This window comes from Taudactylus pleione, unplaced genomic scaffold, assembly GCF_031769625.1.
Source record: "Taudactylus pleione unplaced genomic scaffold, aTauple2 ptg000567l, whole genome shotgun sequence".
Lineage (NCBI taxonomy): Eukaryota > Metazoa > Chordata > Amphibia > Anura > Myobatrachidae > Taudactylus > Taudactylus pleione.
The window spans coordinates 2,745,749-2,767,180 of NW_028284969.1; the positions used below are offsets into that span (position 1 = coordinate 2,745,749).

At 44.0% G+C, this 21,432-nt stretch overlaps 1 protein-coding gene across 1 annotated transcript in view; it reads left to right on the forward strand.

Moving 5' to 3' along the window:
• KCNU1 (potassium calcium-activated channel subfamily U member 1) overlaps positions 1–21,432 on the forward strand; it is a 260,592-nt gene that overhangs the window by 110,383 nt on the left and 128,777 nt on the right. Inside the window, exons 16-19 of the mRNA XM_088453055.1 lie at positions 1,858–1,923; positions 4,142–4,228; positions 4,465–4,565; positions 10,527–10,590. Coding sequence (XP_088309181.1) covers positions 1,858–1,923; positions 4,142–4,228; positions 4,465–4,565; positions 10,527–10,590 — 318 coding nt within the window. The remainder of the gene's footprint in view (positions 1–1,857; positions 1,924–4,141; positions 4,229–4,464; positions 4,566–10,526; positions 10,591–21,432) is intronic.

Below are 21,432 nucleotides of genomic sequence, written 5' to 3' on the forward strand. Positions count from 1 at the left end.
AGACAGGTAAGTAAACACCGGTTTGTAAATTGTGACTGAGATAATGGTTCAGTTATGCAAAAAAGTCCATAAACTTCCATAGCCTGGAAACACAGAGAACTTGCAGGTATACCTTGGTTTTGCAGGCAGGAAGATCCCAATGATAAAGACAGACAGAACTTGGTTTTGCAGGCAGGAAGATCCCAATGATAAAGACAGACAGAACTTGGTTTTGCAGACAGGAAGATCCCAATGATAAAGACAGACAGAACTTGGTTTTGCAGACAGAACTAGACCACAGACCAAATGAAATACTACGCAAGCAAACAAACAATGACCAGCACTCACTGCTGGTTGCAGACTGCCTACAAGGCTGGCAGACAGGTGTGACTCATGATGTAATAATCACAGATTCACCAGAGAGCAGCACCTCAGGTCAGGACCAGAACATATCTGAAAGATCTGGTGACCCCTACTGGTGAAAAAGCAAACAAAACAGACAATACAAACAGACAATACTAACACCATACCTGGCAGGAGAGATAGAAAGACGAATGAAACCTCTTTCCAGATTCTCCTTTTAATATTTGGACATTACCAGGTTGCTAGCGGGGACATAGCAGTAAGGAAAAATCACCAGACCAGGTAACAGGGACCCGGATACCGATGTGTAACATAATAAATACATAAATGAAGGAAGTGATTATTTGGAGAATTGGAAAAGGCATGTTTATTATGTGTGTGTATATTATGTAATTATACTGCATGCTTTTTCCAACGTTTCAGACCCCAATCAACCAGATATATGCATAGAACCTACCTTAAATAGGTATGTCCTCTGAACTGCTGCTAGCCGGGAACAGGGGGAACTTGTGCCTAGCATACTCCCTGATGACCAGTTTAATGACGGGGAAGAACTGTATCTCCAAGCCGCAAGCAGAACACCTGGGACAGAGTAGCCGCACATACTGTATTGTGAGCACCAATATCAAAACGGCAACTTGTTTCCAGCTCCATAAAACACCAATTCAATAAGCAAATATACAATATATTACATCACTTAACTTGAGCGCTCGGTGACAAATCATGGATCCTGACAATACTATAAGGTATAAGTACCTGTTAATAGTCAGTGTATTCCAAGTGCAGCTAGAAACAGTTTGGATGGCAATGCTCCTCGTCAGAATTCACAAAATTCTCATATTGGGAAAGATAAGAATGACAAGGGCGCCTCCTAGTGCAATAACCAGTTATTATCACCAATAGTGTTATATTGGTGATTATATGAAGTGAACCAATAGCAAAAATATATAACATAGAATGATTCCACAAGTGGTCCCAGCAACAGGAATATCTGCTATTTATGCATAGCCCTGAAACAAAATATTATAAAATAAACAAGAGCACAAATCCTGTTTAAATATTACCAAACCAATATAAATATACAATAATGCATATACAATTTATAGAAAATATTGTGCTTATGTGAAATGAAGACCACCAACCAAAGTATAACAACCAACGCGTTTCGCCATGACAGAGCTGTGTCTTGCCATTCACACCTCCTTAGGGGTAATATATATATATATACATTGTATATATACACACACATATATATATAGAGAGAGAGAGAGACAGAGAGAGAGAGAGAAGAAGAAGCAGAAGAATGGGTAGCAGTTTTCAATTCAGAACACTACATGTAATGTGGTAATTATACATTTTACTTCCCCACTGCATTGAGGCTGCTTCAGTAACATTGCTTACTATACAATAAGAAATGTGCATGCTCTCTCCTGTACGTACAATACTTATCCATCCTTTCATTATCACTCTCTGCTTTTACTGAGATTCCTGACTTTTCTGATTTTTTTTTTCCAGCCTGTGTTTTGCTAAGATGAACATTGTGTTGATGGCGATAGAATACAGAACGTCTGAAGAAATTAGGTATATACACAAACACAATATGTTTACTGTATATACAGTAATTAGAAACATAGCTTAATAATCACCCCTGGCATTGCACAAAAGCAAAAAGTTTTTTATATGAGTTAGCTTAAAGTCTTATAGGTAATAGTTTGGTGGAACTTTTAATGGTAATATTTTTTTTATGCATCAATTTATAGCACCAGATTTATAGTCTGTGTCTGAGCAGAACACAATATGTATTTTTAGGGCTAGTTTTTCATATTGCTAATTTTATTCAGAAGAGTATTGAAGTCTCCCGGAGCTGACCATGTCCGCCTGGCTCCGTCCACTACCCGACTGAAATGGGCGGTCTGGGCGACCAATGGTGCGATTTGCGCTGAATAGAGTCATTGTAGTCTCACCCCTCACTTTACAGTGTTGGTAATCTCGGCATTGTATAGCTGGGGATGGGTGCCATCACGCATTCCCGCACCGACCACCTATAACGCAACACGCTCCCCTCTGTGCCGACCTTGCTGCACCACTCGGGAACACTCTCCCAGTAACGTGCGATCTGTAGCCCATAGGCTACAACAACTAACACTATCTGAAGTAAATCTGAGGTAAATCCGACAGAATATCATCCCTTATAGAAAACCTATGGGGGCTGCTTCTGCTGTCAGAAATCTGCTGCGGTGCCTCCAAGGTGCCTTCAGGGGATACTTAATATTTGCAAGTATCCCCTTAAAATGGCTCTTTTCAGGGGAGTACTTGCAAATTGGCCCCTAAAAAATCAATAATTAATAATTAATCAAAATAAGAGATTAAGGGCTTTATTCAGGTTGGATCGCATGGCTGCATTCACATGCATCCAGTCGATGTTTGTGCATACATCGCAGTGTGCACGCGCGAACCGGCCGCTACGATCGGGAAGCGGTCGCAGTGAGCACGCAGTCCAATCGCATAGTGATTGACATGAAGTGACTGTTTAGGGGTGGAGAGGAGGGGTGGTCAGCAGAACACACAGAGGCGTGCATAATTAAGCTGGCAGAGGTCTAGATGGCGACAGGAAGTTTCTGCGGTAGGGTCAGGTCAACCACAACTGTGCGAATGGTTCCGATGTTACTCGATGTTACCGATGTTTTCACTGACTTGTGGATGCATGTCATGGGAAGTCGGCGGCTTTATACAGTGATGGGCGTCTTGGTATAGTGCTGCGGTTGCCGTGCGATTGCATTCATTAGCATATTTTCGCAGCTAGCGGGGGCGTGCAAACACAGCCGTGCGATTCAACCTGAATAAGGCCCTAAATGCTCTTTGTATTGAACAGTATATATTTTAATATCTTTGTCCTGGAGTGTGAATGTTCCAATACAATAAGCCTGAGGCAGAGGTGCAACGCTGTGTCAGTGCCGCAAGTAAGCTGCACGTGTCCGTGTCGCACTGCTCATGCGTCTCTATGGTTACCACCGAAAGCCGCAGAATGAATTTGGACGCAGAGAGAGACAATTTCAGTGAGTGTTTCTCAGTGAAAACGGGGTTTCTAGCCAGACGCAGTCGTGTTGCAATCAGCAATTGTGGCTTTTGCCGCAGTTACGCCAACCCTGGCGGCCATTGTTAGACAGAGATTGTGCGTCTCCATAGGGCTAGTGCAACGTCTAATGGTGTCACCAATATTGCCAACGATGCGTCCGATGGTGCGTCTTAAAACGCACAGCAGTGGATTGGCGCCATTTTTGTATGAAGTTCATTGGCATTAGCATAAAGACGCAGTCCCACTGCTGCAAAAGAAGCAGTCGCTGCTGCAATAGCGCCTCAGAATCAGCCCCAGTATCCACAACAACTATTGTGCTTAAAATGAAGAAATTGTAAGTATATACTGTATACCCTGGTGGGAGTAAGTACTCGTATAATGGGCTCATTTTCTGACCCCACTGACGCATGCGCAGCCCAACAACCGCAGAACGCTCGCTTACTCTGTCACTTTGCTTCTAGCATTACCGCATTGTGAGCTGGGGAGTAATAACCTTCCAACTGTATTAATAATGTAGCTGGTGATAAATATGGTGATAAATATAAGTTGTGGATGTGCTCCAGGTGCAACTAGTTTGTTTCAGTGGAATAGATTTGCTCCCTAATTTGGGCCAATTGATGAGTGCAGTGAGCTCAATGCTGCAGAAAACCCTCCATATGTATATTGTATCTACAGTATATAGTACTTTTATCATTCCATACTCTAACCCTGTATTTCTCCTAGTATTTTAGTAAACCCATCTGCTCACATTGAACTGCAAGAAAACACAACTGGATTCTTCATAGCAAAATCTTGGCCAGACGTGCAGAGGTTAGTCTGTATGGCTGTAATTGCTGCTGATTTTGTGCATGAAGCTAGATGCATATACTGTCTTCCTGCGTTTGTACGGTATGCAGAGTTATATAGGAAAGGCTCCAGGATGAGGTGTGTCCCAGCCGTACGACCGGTGTCACAAGGGATTAGTATTCATCAAACCACTCATTTCATTTAGAAATACAAGATTGCAACAGCACAAGTTTTAATACTTCACATGTATCCTCCCGCAGGGCTTCCTTATACTGCAGTCTTTGCCACGCCAACATAATTGATCCCTTACTCATCAGGAAATGTGCCTGCAAACAGAGAGCTGCTCATTACCAAGTGTCAGGTACTTTGCTTTTCTATACAGACGTAATACGTTAAGGGGCCTATTCCTCAAGCAGAATAAATCCGTTATACATGTGGAAACAGCAGTTTCTGCATGTTTTTATTTTCGTAATGGACCCATTCAGCATTGATGTAACATAGGAGAAATCATGCAAGTAGGATAGCAAAGTAACAGGGAGCAGATGGGGAACAATGATGAATATTCTAGTATTTTATTAACCGATTTGGTCAGGATTTTATCATAACAAGCAGCAACTCTTAACCTGTCTATCGTCTGATATATCATTCCGAAGCGTATCCTTTAGGAGCCTCCTTTCCCTTAAAACTGGTATTTAGAAGACACTAGAAAATGACTACCAGGGCCGCAGCAGAGCTCTGTGCTGCCCTGTGACGTGCCCCAAACTCGTGACATCATGATGTGATGCCTAGGAGGGTTGCCGGAACTAGGAAGTATAGCACTGCCCGCAGTATCCTAAAGACACTCTGGACAGCTCTACAGGCTGCAGAGTGTGTGCCCGGAGCATCTCTTGGATGTTCCAGCCAGCTCTGCAGCAATGCTACTGACTGCAGAGTGTCATTCCAGACACACTGCAGGTGCCTGGAATGCAGGTGCTGTGTGTCGTCCCCAAGGCCCTGCACCCTGGGCGATGGTACGGCTCACACATCCCTAGTTTTGGCCCAGATGACAACTGGCTAAAAGTAGGAAACATCAAGTAGCCACTCGTGAGGATAAATAAAGTCCCAATTGTCCTTGCTGAAGTCAGAGCAGGTGGCAATCAATGAATGGTCTCTGCCCAAGCAGAGGGCAAGCAGCTATCCAAGATTGGTTAGGGTCCAAATAAAGGTCAGTGTACGCAGTGATCCAGAGAATAGTTGAGAGTCAAAGCTGAGGTCAGGGCAGACGGCTTTCCAAAGGTCGGAGCAGGCGGCTTTAAAAGGATGCTGAGGATCCAAGCAGAGCTCATTGCAGGTAATGCTTCAAATACTACTCAGGGTCCAAACTGATGTCATGGCAGGCAAATACAGATGTGTCCACATACATCATCCGCGCGGTACTAGTCGCGCAAATCATAGCGTTTGAGCGCCATGCGACTCGATAGTGCAGAACGTATTTTTGTACGACTTTTTACTGTCAAATGCGTCTTATTCGCAAAGCGATGTGAATAGGAGGCACAAGCAGCTTCTGCTGATTAAAATGACATGTGGCAGCCGCTGACACTGTAATGTAGCATTTCACATGCACCCGCTATCGCATACAGAACATAGGCATATCTTTTAATCAGCAGAAGCTGTTTGTGCTTCCTATTTGCATCTCTTTGCAAATAAGACGCATTTGATGCTAGTAAGTCGTACGAAAAAACGATCATCGCTACCGAGTCACGCCACAGCATTACACGACTAGAAGGGCTGTTCAACACGCAAGGAAGTAAGATGTATGTAGACACATCTGTATGCAAAGAATAGTCAGGGTACAAGTAGAGGTCAATTAGTCAAGAATGCAATACAATGAGGGCACTTCAACATGGTACATTGTACCTATAACACACAGTGAATGAACAGCTGTCTCCTCTAGTACCTGTAATAGAAAGTTCCTAAAGGAGCAGAGACCCCGCAGTAGGATACTGTAGGATGAGAATAATTACTACAGTACTTCAAACTAGCTGCCCAGCCTCTAGTAAGCGTCCCTAGTAACCAAGAAGCTGACGGGGTTTAGGACGTTGTAGTAGCACAGGCATCGGCCTAAGCTTGTTTCAGTCCTCTTATGTCAGAGTAGTTTGACCGGTCAGTAAGTCAGAGAGTTTGCACCTCCAGCCATTCCTGAGCTAAAAATTGGGACACATTAGGCCACAGACCTGAACCTCTGAGTAGCTGATCCACCTTCACTAGTCTACAGACTACATCTCCAGGTTGCCAGGCCACACCCCTGAAACACAAGATGTGCAGCAAAATATGGGAAATGCTTAGAAATATTTACATTTGTTCAGTGAGGTAATTATGTAAAATTAAAGGATAGGTCGCTGAAAACGGCATGATTTAATTCCTTTACAGCCCTTGTCCCTACTCATGGCCTAGCTCACGTGGCAGTTAGCAAGTTAAAGTTTGCTTATTTCAGATAAACTTAAATGCACTCTGTGTGTATCTAAAGCTGGGTACACACCTAGCATACATATCTGCAGATCGAGTGATCTGCAGATGATGGTTGTTCATATACACTGAACAACCATCATCTTCCATGTGTCAGCAGGTCCCCGCGGCTGCCGCTGCAAGTGTACGGGCGGTCGGCTGATCGTCTGTACACACAGCACGATGGACAGATATATCTGCAGATATAATGGGCATCGGCTGTGCAGCACAGCCGACCCGATATGTCTGTGAACGACGTCGTTCACAGACATATCTCTGGTACATACTGGCCGACGGGCATACAATATATTGGCCAATCAATTGATCGACCAATATGTCTGCCAGTGTGTACCCAGCATAATCAACAACTGTATCTAGGTATGAGAGAATTCCTCCCCTCACTTCAAATGGCTCTATGCTCTAAAATGCGGACACGTGTATACAGGTCATCAGACGTCCAGACAGAATATCAGATAAAACTCCACTTGTTGTAGAACACCACAGCATACATGCCTACTCTCCCGCGACTGCCGGGAGCCTCCCGAAAATCGAGTGGCGCTCCCGTCCTCCGCAAGTGTAGGCAGGTCACCTGGGCACACCCCCGCACCGTCCATTTCAGCCGCCCCCACACACCCTGCTGCACTGACCTGGCAGCTCCGGGGCTGCCAGAACGTCGGTAAATATGCACCACAGAGGTGCGAGTGATCATTCTGCTTCCTGAGGCGACAACTCATGAGCCGCCTGTGTAATACCATACACCATGTGTCCTCATACACTATTGCTGCAGTCACGCCAACAGCCCTTCACCTGGTGGACTAAACAGCCCTTCTCAGCGCGCCAGGGAGCTCATTAAGACCCGGTCGCAAGCGGGCGCTCGCTCGTACGCGGCCAATGTTAAGCGCCGCGCATGCACACATGTTTTGTACTGCGCGTGCGCAAACTACTCAGCGATCGGAAATCGATCGCTCGCCAAGCAAGTACAGCCCAGTGTAATGAGTGACAGGAGAGGCCGTTTGTGGGTGGTAACAGGGGCAGGACACTAATAACGGGGGAGTGGAGGTGCAAACACAGGCGTGCCTGAGTGTTTCAACGCCGTTTCAGAGGCGTACATAATTAACACGCAGCGTCATAGTACACGTCACCAGCTTTTTTTTTTACACAGAAATCCTCGCAGTACTTGCGGTAAGGTAAGGCAACCGCAAGCACTGCGAGCACTTCCGATGGTCCTCGATGTACCGATGTTTTAATACACTTCCTGGAGATGATGTGCGCTAGTGGGAGTCTCTACATACGCTAATGGACGTATGCATACACAAACTGATCGCTCGCCCAGACAAAGTGGGAGTGCTTATGCCTTTCCGAGCGAGCGCCTGCCATGCCGTCACTTTGCCGAATTTGCATACGCAGGGGGCGAGCGATCGCATCTAGCGAGCGGCTCTGAATCAGGTCCCATGTGACAATTGTATGCGAGAAACCGCTTTCGGAGACTGCACTGATTAATATGAAATGTGACACTTGTATATCTGTGTGTGACTGTGTCTGTATCTGTGTATGAAGTTCTATAATGCTGCAATCGTGGCTTTTTTCACGCCAAGTTCCATTATGCTTCATACACAGACTTAAGGCGCACATCCACTTGCCAATTTCTATGAGCGATTGAAGGATAACGATAACAATATTGTTATCGCTCAATCGCTCATGAATTGTGCACATTAATGTCGGAAACGACCAATGATGCGCGCTCCCGCTGGTCGTTTCCGACATCAATCACCGCCTGAACATGCTGTTCAACCTGACGATAAAGTCAGGTTGCACATGTTATGGGATGATTGATGTGACTACACTGAACGACTGACCGATCAGTGTAGGCACAGCACAGACAGACAAACGACTGCACGATTACAATGTCGTATTCGTGCAGTCATTTCAAAGTCTGCTAGTGGATGTGCCCCATTAGACGCACACAGTTATACAAGTGTCACACATCAAATTAGTCAGTGTAGTCTTCTGAAGCGCTATGTTTCATCCGATTGTGACGAAGACGCATATTTGGGCGAAAAAGACACGCGGTGCAAGCCAAGTCGCACGGGACCTGGCATCTCATGCCGCATGGTGTATTGAGGCTGGGTGTATGAGGACACATCTGTATAGAGACCAGTATTTTTATGTTAATCAGTATCACAACTGTCATCAAGGTACAAACCACACATTTACAATTGTGCAACCAGAAATTTACAGTTTCAAAACGTAATTCACAGAAAGAACTTAAAAGTTACACTGACAGGTTTGACAGACAGTAAACCTACTGATGGCTTGGGTTTTGTTGTGATCTGCCTTACATCTGGACCAACAACTGCAAGGTTACCTGAATGTATGGTAATACTAGAATTCTAACAGTAGAGGGTATCCAAGTTCCACTAAAACCACAAAGTGTTTCTACTACACCATGGTATTTAAACCGTCTACAGTATCTACAGATAATGAAACTATTCTAAAACAAACTCAGTTACTTAAATTTATGTCTAATATAAAAACATGGCTGGTATGCAAAATATATATTATACTAATATACAGTAGTACAGTATGTGTTACTTGTTCAATAAGTAGCATATTATCTCTTTTATTAGTGTTATGTCTAAGTAATTATTTCACAGCGCCTCACCATCAACTTCCAGCAGTGAATCATTTAAAATAGCCACATTTTCTGGATAAAACCCCAAAAGTTAAAGGATTGTTATTCAGTTGTTAACCTGAAGGATAGCTGTAAATATGAAGCCAAAACTACATTCTACAGAAGATAGCAGTAATACTAATGCATCAATTATCAAAATGGATTCAGGCCCTGATTCAGAGCCGGACGCTCTGACAGAGCGCTCTCTCTGAATCAGGGTCGTCCCTCTTACTTTTTGGAGCGGCTTCCTGGCCGCTTGCATAGCTGTGGGTGACCACCCACAGCTATAGCGAGCGGCCAAAATGATGGTCATGATGGTCAAGACCATCGCGACCATTGGGCTTGCGACGAGACCCTTGCGGTAGGGTCTCGCTGCCGCAAGCCCTGGAGTGCTTTTGGCTCTATCAGAGCCAAAAGCACTCCCACTGACATCACTAGTGACATCACATGGGAACGCCTCCGTCTGGGCAGCCACGCCCCCAGCACACCCACCAAAGGGGGCGTGCTGTCAATCACCGTCGACAGCACGCCCGCTTTGGTGCGAGACCCATAATGACGGCTTGGCTTATCAGGACATGGAAGCTGCATCATAACATCCAGATATCTCAAAGTCCTGGAGGGGGCAGCAAGCCAGGTCCAACCAGCCAACTCTGATGGGAGGCCAGGAGAGGCCACCGAAATTTGTGAGTCTCCTGAATTCACGAATTCCGGTAGTGTTGGCAAGTATGCCTGCAGTCAGTATGGTGTTCCTAGCATTGTGTAGGAATTGAGATTGGTACAAAATAGTGTGAATATTGTAAGAGTACTTGTTTCAGTATGCTAAAGACTAAAGATTGAACGAAAGTCCATTTCTCAGCAAGAATATGATTTCAAACACAATGCTAAGTGATCATTGAAGTCAAGAACACAAAGATAAATGACCAGTCAAATCCCCAATTCAGTCCTAAATTAGAAAATCTGCCTGTGCTTGAAAGTTGGGGTGACACACATCACCTGACAAATGTGAACAACCTGAGCAACTCTGCCTGGAAGAATGGGATGTTTGGTCGCCTCATGAACTGAGAGCCCAGATTACTTAATGAGAAACAATGTTTTGTATCTGTGTTTACATTTTCTTAATCATTTATGTAAAAATAAAATTTTTTATTTATTTGTTTTGTATGTCAGATCTTTACTTGATGACTTCTGTCAGGTCCAGATCATTAGGCGTTCTCCCCACTTCAGATTACAGGTAAGATAATAAGTACGTGTTTAGGGCCATATTCAATTAACCACGAAAAGCTGTGGCTAGGCGAAAAGTTTTTCGCAGGTGAGAACTTTTTCTCACAAAAATGTGTACCGTGCAATCCTATTGTCGAAATTTTCGCACGTGCGAATTCTCCATAGACAAAAACTGGCAAACTGTTTTTATCATCTCAGAGCAGATGAAAAGTTAATTAGCTCAATTTGACCAATAATGTAATGACGTCAATTTTGAGGTGAAAAAAATGTAATTAGTGGAAAATGGGTTTAAAGTCACGGGTCAGGTATTTTGGGGGGCTGTATGGATGGGACAGGTGTTTTAAACATTGCCGGTAGCTACACTTGGTGTATTTTTAAAAAAAATTAAAAGTGCTCTTTTTGGACTCAAAAATATTCGTGTGCCCATTTTAATGTACCACCAATGTAGCTGCATCAATTATTTTCTCCAAAAAAAATAGCTTTTTATCATTTTTCCACACCTAAACAAATATGCATATAATAGCCATTTGACACAATTTAAGAACCCCAAATACTTTTATTAGGGCCACTAATACATTTCTAAATTGATTACCTATGCCAGTTACCTATTTTAAGGGGTACAGACAGATCTCCCCAAATTTACCTGTACTTTTCTCATGGTTAGTCCACAAACAGTTTTCATGCGAATGCGTTTTCGCGTCTTTTGTAATTGGATAGTGCAAAAAACGGGAGAGAGCATAAACAAAAGACGCCAAATTATCGGCACCAACATGCAAATTGTGCGAGAACTTCTCTGACGTTAAGTTTTCGCTTTATCCTGTTTATTTGAAATCCCCCCTTAATGTGTTAAAAAAAAAATACATTATTCTTCTGTTAAAGGATAAAAAAACCTATCCTTATTATTTAGTATTTTGTTTATTGACCTGACAACCTTCGAGTTACAGACACTTTATATCTAGTCTGGTATTTTGTTACATTTTTATCTTCTCCTTTAATTACCTGGTAAGCTTTGAGGAACCCATAGTTTTTCTTTGCTCCCATTTTTCATCCTAAGTAAATCTGGACAAAATGAGACAACTGATGTTAAAGGTGTTTTAACACAAACAAGTCTATTTATCAATTAATATTTGCAGGATATACCCTGAAAATACAGCACCCTGTACGAGAAATTTTGGAGCGCCCCTATGCTCCAATGACAGAAAAAAAAGCAAAAATACAACACATTGGCCCCATAGGGAAAAAAAACACACATTGGCACGCACACAATAATACAAACCTCACAAATTGGCCCAGAAAAACGTAATTTAAATACATATTGGCCTCCACTGGGTAAATAAACACACACATTGACCTCCACATGAAAAAAAACACACATATATTAGAACTCATTCAGAGTCTGTCGTAAGCGGCCGCTCGGTCGTACGCATCCGATGTTTCCAAACCATGGATGCGTACGGTCAGGGCCGGATTATAGGAGGGGCGACAGGGGCGGTCGTCCTGGGGCCACCACACATAGAGGGCCTCCACATCCAACAAAAAAAAAACAGAGCACAGGGTTTAGCTGTCTGTGCTCTACGTACCCTTTCTCCTCGGCGGCGGCTAAGCTGTTCCCTAACAGCAACCGCCGAGGAGCTTCAGTGTTGTACAGTCTCGCGAGACTTCACATCATCTCGCGAGACTTTGACTGCAGAGACCAGAGCAGTGGCCGCGGCTTGTAGGAGAGAAGCTATCGGCTGAGTGAGCAGACTCTGACGTCTCACTCAGCTCTAAAGGCACCATGCTTTCTCTGCTCCTCGGCGGTCTCCCGTGGTGTGGCTGTGAGCTGTCTCCTCAATCAAGGTCAAGTTTGTGGTTGTGTGCATGCATAATATTTATATATATATATATACTGTATGTGTATACTGTGTGTGTATATATATATATATATATATATAAGTCCACAAAGTGAAGGCACTACTCCTTGTTTCAATATTCTTATCACAAAACGTGTTTTATTCACCACCCAGTAAACACAACACCATTACTGAAGCATATTGTCCATCCCTTGTAAAATGCATGTAAAGCGGTTCATATAACAGTCAAAATACTTATGCAATCAATGTCTGTCGACTTCGGTCCACTTTAGGGCCGTTCTAGACTCACAAAGACTTGTCAACAATCCAGCGTGGTATACAGGTAAGGCGCAACAAACCCCCATATTAGCAGGACTTTTAAACTTTATCCTTGATCTAATCATTATCACACCTGTGTTTCCGGCTGGCGTGCGTTCCAGCCGTCTGCGCATGCGCATGTTTGGTTCAGTCTCCTATGTCCGCTCCGTGCTCCCGCGAGATACCAAACCTCCAACCCACCTCGATGTCACACACTTCCATGTGACCATCAAAGCATACGGAGAGCTTGCCAGCGTCACTGCGTTATCATGGCAACCCAATTTGTTAACCCATGCATTCGCGCACTAAGGCTCTAAAAGAGGGCCTCCCAGTGTCACAGTTCATTCGTGTTTTACGTAACAACACTGAGACGGAATCATCAGAGATACAGTTAAATGAGATGGCGCAAAGATTTTTGACACGAGGCTATTCTAAAAAAGTGGTGAACAGATGTTTGAGTAGAGCTCGTTATATTCATCGGGAGAAAAGTCAACGGAGTGAGAAAACAACTAGTGACAGAATGATAGTAACCACCCAGTATAACACCAGAGCAAAAGGTTTTGCAAAGGCGGTAAACAAATACTGGCCAATAATAGGCACAGATGTGGCGTTCAAAAGTGTGGCGAGGAAGCCAATAGTAGCATTTAAGAGAGGTCCAAATCTCAAACAGCTACTTATGCAACCAACAAAAAATTTCCACAAGAAAATGGAAGGCACATGGTTACAAAGGAAGAAATTGGGATGTTTTCACTGCCTAGGCTGCACGACTTGCAGCAGCATGATCCCTGGCAAGGATTTTGCGCATCCACATACAGGAATTAGAATTGGGATCAAACATTGGCTAACATGTACATCCACCTTTGTTATCTACATCTTGATGTGCCCTTGTGGCCTTTATTACGTGGGAAAGACTGTAAGAACATTCCGTGAACGGATGGCAAATCATCGAATGTCAATTAGGCAGGCCATCAATGATGGTAGAAGCGATAAACCTGTAGCTCGCCATTTCATGCAAAAGGGACATCATGTATCGATGTTGAAAAGCATGTTAATTGATCATGTCCCAGTGTTAGAAAGGGGTGGTGACCGTGAAAAATATTTGTTGCAAAAAGAAGCAGGGTGGATTTTTAATCTGAATACGATTGCTCCTAGGGGATTGAATGAGAACATTAACTACCGTTGCTTCTTATAAAAATACTCTGTCTGTTTTTCTTGTTAATCCAGATCCAATGTGGAGATATGTGATTATAACACATTGATATATATGTAGTAATTAATAATGGTTCCTAAAGTGTACATGGGTCTATAGGATTCAAGCATAAATTATTTGTATAATTAAGGTAATATAAAGAAAGTGGTTAATAGGTTTGCACGAATATATCTTTTTAATGTTTAATAGATGTTTTTTAATATATTTAGCGATAGCATCAAATGTAAAAGGTGATATATTTCACATTATAATGTCTAGAGTTTGGACTATAGGTGAGGCACACAACCCCCCAATAGTAAGGATTAGCGATATAAGTACGTATGGATTGATAAACATATTTCCCTTATTTAATAAAATGAATAAGTGCGCGAATGCATGGGTTAACAAATTGGGTTGCCATGATAACGCAGTGATGCTAGTGCATGAGTTAACAAATTGCGTTGCCATGATAACGCAGTGACGCTGGCAAGCTCTCCGTATGCTTTGATGGTCACATGGAAGTGTGTGACATCGAGGTGGGTTGGAGGTTTGGTATCTCGCGGGAGCACGGAGCGGACATAGGAGACTGAACCAAACATGCGCATGCGCAGACGGCTGGAACGCACGCCAGCCGGAAACACAGGTGTGATAATGATTAGATCAAGGATAAAGTTTAAAAGTCCTGCTAATATGGGGGTTTGTTGCGCCTTACCTGTATACCACGCTGGATTGTTGACAAGTCTTTGTGAGTCTAGAACGGCCCTAAAGTGGACCGAAGTCGACAGACATTGATTGCATAAGTATTTTGACTGTTATATGAACCGCTTTACATGCATTTTACAAGGTTTGGACAATATGCTTCAGTAATGGTGTTGTGTTTACTGGGTGGTGAATAAAACACGTTTTGTGATAAGAATATTGAAACAAGGAGTAGTGCCTTCACTTTGTGGACTTGTTTGCAGAAGTATCAATTGTGGATACTTCCATGAAAGAGCACACCCAGGATGAATATATAAGGACAGTGCATAAGCCTACAATTGTATGTATATATATATATATATATATATATTATATATGTGTGTGTATATATGTATGTATGTACAGTATGTGTGTATATATATATGTATGTACAGTATGTGTATATATATATATATATATATATATATGTACAGCATGTGTGTGAGTATATATATATATATTTCAGTACCCCACCGATACTGTCATCAGGCTATATGTATACATAATTATATATATGTGTAGATAGATATATTTGAACTTTAAATTCCAGTTTGTCACAACAATTGGATTAAAATGTAATAAACTGGAATTTCAAGTTCAAATAAATCTCTCTCTCTCTCTCTCTCTCTCTAATTATATTATATATAATATATAGAGAGAGTTATTTATCCATATACTGTGTGTATAATATATATAAATATATATAAAAAAAAACATTGGTATAGTCAGCATGTGCTGAGTAGTTAATTTCTTGCCGCCCATGTTTGATATACATATTTGTCTGTGTCCAAACAACAACCGCATCCGGTGCCCTCCTCGACGTTTACCCAAATAGGTACCAACATCAATCTCAATGCTTAAGAGGCGGCACTCAGACGACTTCATAAAGAATCCACACGGAGCCTGTGTTGTATCTTGTATCTTTCGTCTGGATCCTGACGAAATAACATAAATACAAGTTCTGAAACGTTGATACAATACAGGCTTCGTGTGGATTCTTTATGAAGTCGTCTGAGTACCGCCTCGTAAGCACTGAGATATATATATATATATATATATATATATACATATACATACACACACACACACCTTGTAAGCGACGGGACATACACACTTGCCGATGCCGCCAGCGACGGCAGGGGCTATGCTGCATTCTGCAGCGTGACCCTTCGCTAACAATGTCACCCATTGGACATGCATGCATCGGAGCGCACATCATCAGCGGGTACACACTGGCCGGTGTGCCTGATATGTTGCTCCGATACGCCTGATCAGACAACATATCGCTTAGTGTGCACCTGGCACATAACTCTTTTATAACATTACCAATATATCTCTTTAATAATGTTATTGATAGGGTGCCCCCACAAGTTTGTTGCCATGGGGCCCCCACAGACCTTAATCCGGCCCTGCGTACGGTTAGTTGTACGCATGTGCGTACGAGACCTGGCGATCCAAAATGCTGTCGATCGTACGGCTTACGAGCAGGAAGTGGCTTCCGAGAGTTGATTGACATGAAAGGCCGTTTGTGGGTGTTGACAGGGGTGGTGGTCTAAAAACGCAGGCGTTCCTCACCGTTTTCAGGGCGTTTCAGGGGCATACATAAATTACCTGCTACGACTGACATAGAAGGCCGGAAGTAATAAAACGTCACTCTGTGAGCAGGTTAGAGGCCTGGCTGATCGTACAGCTTGAGGTTGGATATGTGCTCTCTCAAACACCAGAGTACAATCGAAACTATCGAATGTGACTGATGTTATGTCTGATGTTTCTATTTTGTGCCACACAATGCAAGCAGCTAATAATCGTTTGTTGTTGCTAATAACACTGCTAATTGGCTTGTAATTGATTCAGTTGTGTTTGCATTAGAGAATAATAAGAATAAATATATTTCATGGGGATGGCTTATTCTATGCGTTTTTTTGTTAATTTTTGATGTCATTTGCACACAACACAAGCGGCCGCAACCATCAGAATAAAATTAACATACAGCGACTGACTATGACTGACAACGATCGACTCGATCACTAGCTGCTATCACTGGTTAGCTAGAGAAGGTGCTTTGTTCCTGTATGGGCGTCACTTTGGTTGCGATCGCCCGGCCGTGCGATTGTTTTTTTTTCTGATTCTCGATCGTTAGGCATACGACCGAGCGTCCGCTTACGACCGCCTCTGAATGAGGTCCATTGTCCCCAACAGGACAAAAAACACAAACATAGTCCCCCACAGGGTAAAAAAAACACATATTGGCCCCCACAGGGTAAATAAACATACAGTGTCGCCCACAGGGTAGATAAACATGCATTGGCCCCCACATAAATAAACACACACATTGGCCCCACATAAAAAACATACACATTGGACCCCATAGGGGAAAAAAAACGTAATTTATTTTCTATGCGTCCACCCCACAGAAGACTGAGTGACCTCTCAGCACTTGCTCACCGCTCAGCCCCCCTCAGCACCGCAGCCCTAGTCATCTATCACCTGCTCACCCTGAGCACCACTGCAGACAGCTGGAGTCTTCACCTTAGGCTCACCGCAGCCACCGGAGTCAGAGTCACCTTGACCTCCCCTGCTGCCGTGTCGGTATCAGTGACTTACTCCCTGAATCACTACACCACTGACACTGTGGGCGGGCAGGAAAAGCGTGCGACTACATGACCAATGATGTCATGCCACCGCTGTTTGTAAGGTCGGGCCGCGTCTGAGTCACCTGGAAAAGTCCAGTGCTGTACAAGCAGGCAGCGAGGAATCCTATGCATCAGGTGGGTTCAGGTGGCAACAACCTCACTGTATCCCATATCCAAATATTCTGAAATCCGAAATATACCGAAATACAGAATAATTTTGGCATGACTGAGATAATGAAACCTTTGATTTTTGATGGTTCAATGTACACAAACTTTGTCTAAGGCACAAATTATTAAACATATTGTATAAAATTACCTTCAGGCTTTGTGCATAAGGTATATATGAAACATAAATGAATTTCATGTACAGTATGCACACAAACTTTGTTTGAGCCACAACATCATTGAAAATGTTGTATAAAATGCCTGCAGGCTGTGTGTATAAGGTGTATATAACACATAAATTCATATTCAATATTGGGGTCCCATTCTCAAGATATCTCATTATGGTATGCAAATATTCCAAAATACGCAATATTCCGTTATCCAAAATACCCCGGGTCCCAAGCATTTTGGATATGGGAGACTCAACCTGTACTCGCAAATATTAAGGGTCCATGGTATTTAACATGGAGGGACCTCAGCAGATATCTCCAATATTTGCCACAGCCCTCCTATGGAGGCTGCAATGTTATCAAATTTACCAAGCTCTGTAGATAACACTAGCCTATAGTCATTCCCCACGGACTCATGCGCTGGCCAACGACCAATACAGTATGTGCACAGACTCTGAAGCAGGAAGTGCACTCTGCTTCCAGCTCTTCGCCGGGATGTGCTCCTATCGGAGCCCGCCTCCAGGCAAGAGATTATTGCTAAATTCCAGGGAAAATTTACATTTTCACTTTGCAAATTTTACGCGAAATATTTATCACATCCGCATTAAAAATGCATATTGTGACAAACATGTCAGAAAGTACTTAATACATTACAGAATAATCCAATGTAGAAATAAGGATAAAAAATATAGCTTGGCCGTCGTTATTCGGGTTTTGCGCATGCGCACGACGGAGCCGCCTCCGTCGTGCGCATGCGCACTTGGGCAACATCGACCCGCTTGCGATCGCTCAGCACTTGCGAGCGGGTCTGAATCAGACCCACTGTGTCTTCAGAAAATGTGGTCTTTTTTTCCTCATGGCTCCATGCAAATGTGTGTTTTTAAGGACATTTGCATAGTAGTCACGATTAATTGTTTGTCCACAGGGAACCCAGTGCTGTAGGATTATACTGTGTGCATCAAAGAACAGCAGAAGCATGACTTTACACGCCGAAGGAATCACACAGAATTTTTTGGACGGAGGCGAATTCGCTTGTTTCCATACACTGGACTAATCAAAATGACGACTCCACGATTCGTCACACATCACAATCAATGTCAGGAAATCGGGTATCCTCTCCGGCAATCGAACAGTGTGCATGCACAATTCAACAAGAATTCTGGGTACCAAGGGGCACTGAGAAGGGGGCAGCGGGCACTATTTACCCGGGCATGGGCCTGCTGGAGGGGCCCGACGGTGGCTCAGGTCTGGCACCCCCCCTCCTCCCTCTTACCTCACAGCAGCCCAGCACACACTGCTGTGTGCTGGGCTGCTGTGGGAGACAGCCGCAGCAGTCTCCTACACCTGTGTGGGGAGCGATCACACTGATCACGCCCCCCAACCTGGCTTTGCTCTGGGGTGCTTGGCTCACAGTGCCCCCCTTCCCAGTGTGCAGCGCCACTGCAAAAAAGGGGGTGTAGCCACGCTTCCCCGATTAGGTCATGTCACCTTCTCTGCGGCTCTCTACGCCCCTGTGGGTACCCACCTGGCACACACAAGATGCATTTTCATTTCATTTATCACAATATGCTGAACTCGTTCGAATGAGATGCCAAGTGAAGCCGAAGGTTTGCGTAATGTTAACCTTCTGTCATTTTGCAAACCTCCGCACCTTTTGCAATGTTGACATCTGTAACCATGATGGATGGTCTCCCAGAATGCACTTTGTCAGTAATTCGCGTATTACCCTCTTTGAAGTGCTTCCACCACCGAAATACTGCAGCACGGCTAATTGTTTCCCCACCGTATGCTTGCCGTAATATTTCATGAGTTTCATTTCCACTTTTTCCAAGTTTGACACAAAATTCAATCACACATCTCTGACGTAATCTCACAGGCCCATCTTCCTCATCCGCCATGACGAAACATACGAAGATCTTCCACTCGCTGAGACCAAATAAGGAAGACTATGGCAGTCCAACCGCAGGTTCAGACACATCGATGTATGAGCTTCACAATAACCAGCATAGGGTTACCACAACAACCTATGGGACAGAAAAACAGAGGCAGCCTCATTACTTTTCTGTAAGCCCTCGTATATTACTTAAGGCCTCATACATACCTCTCAACTCTCCCAGTTTAGTCTGGACAATTTAGATTCTGTGGCATTGTCTCAGTAATTCAGATAATGGGTATTCTTGCTGTTGGAAATGGGATGCAGTCAGGATCCTGGCGGTGACCATCCTGATGGTCACAATACCGGCAGCAGAATCCCAAAGGTCAAAATACAGATGAATCCCGACAGTGAGTATTAGGATTAGGTTAGGGTTAGGCATTAGGGGGAGGGTTAGGCTGTGGTAGTGGGCGGTTAGGTTTAGACTGCTGAAGGGGATGGCTAGGGTTAGGTTGTGGGAGGGATGGATTAAAATACTCTCTCAAATTTGACTGAATTTTGACCATCTGGATTCTGCTGCTGATATTGTGACCGTCAGGATGGTCACTGCCAGGATATCGTACCCAACCCTTGGAAATATGTAGTGTTCACTCTAGCTTCGGCGGCAGGCAGGGCGCCGGAGCCAGAGAGGGCACCTTTGTGCGTGCGCCCAAAAAGGGGGCGTGGCCATTGAAAAGGGGGCGTGTCTATAGGATGCATCCTATTTTCGTCACTCTTGGGGGCGTACCTGGCACTTACGGACACGCCGGGCAGCCCCCAAGCGCTGCAGACAGGGAGAATAGATGCCGGGCGCATGCACCCGGCGTCTATTCTCCGGCGGTGACCGGGTCACCGCACATTTCTCCACCCGCGGGACACTGCGACCCGCGGGTGAAGACGGCACCCGCAGGCTATGAGGGCATGGCGCTTTTTGCGCTCCTTCTGGAGGGCAGGGTGCTTTTTGCACTCCAGAAGGAGTGCAGGGCACCGCGCCCCGCTAAAACAGCCTAGCGGGAATGCTAAAAATGTTGTACAGGTTGGATGATGTAGCAGAGTAACACCAGTGGATGCCCTGAGACTACAAACAGCCCAGTTGCTTAACCAATGGAGTGGTTTATTGATGTTACAAGAGATACAGCTGTACTCACTGTTTTACACACCGGTTGGATGGAGTGGGGCATGAGCAGAGCAGGGTGTTATACAGCTCACCAGCTGGTGAGCTTGGCCCTGCTAGCAAATGTCATCTTTAGATGGTGCTAGCAATTGTAGCATATAGGATACAATATTATAAACCTGTTTATTTCCTTGGGTCCCTTTCCATTAACCAGCACCTGATGGGCGCACGTGCTCATTAGCTCAACTGGGTCCAAACTAGGGGTGTGCACCGGCCACTTTTCGTGTTTTGTGTTTTGGTTTTGGATCTGGATCTTTCTTCGTGTTTTGGATCTGGATTGGTTTTGCCAAAACCACCCTTCCGTGTTTTGGGTTCTGGGTTTTGTGTTTTGGATCTGTATTTTTTTTTTAAAAAGCATAAAAACAGCTAAAATCACAGAATTTGTTGGTTTCTCTGCTCCTATGCTATTATTAACCTCAATAACCTTAATTTCCACTCATTTCCAGTCTATTCTGAACACCTCACACCTCACAATAGTGTTTTCATGTCCAAAAGGTTGCACCGAGGTAGCTGGATGACTATGCTAAGCGACACGAGTGGGCGGCACAAACACGTGACCCATCTAGGAGTGACACTGCAGTGGCAGACAGGATGGCAGTTAGAAAAACTAGGCCCCAAACTGTACATAATGCATAGAAAAAAAAGAAGTGCAAGATGGAATTGTCCTTGGGCCCTCCCACCCACCCTTATGTTGTATAAACAGGACATGCACACTTTAACA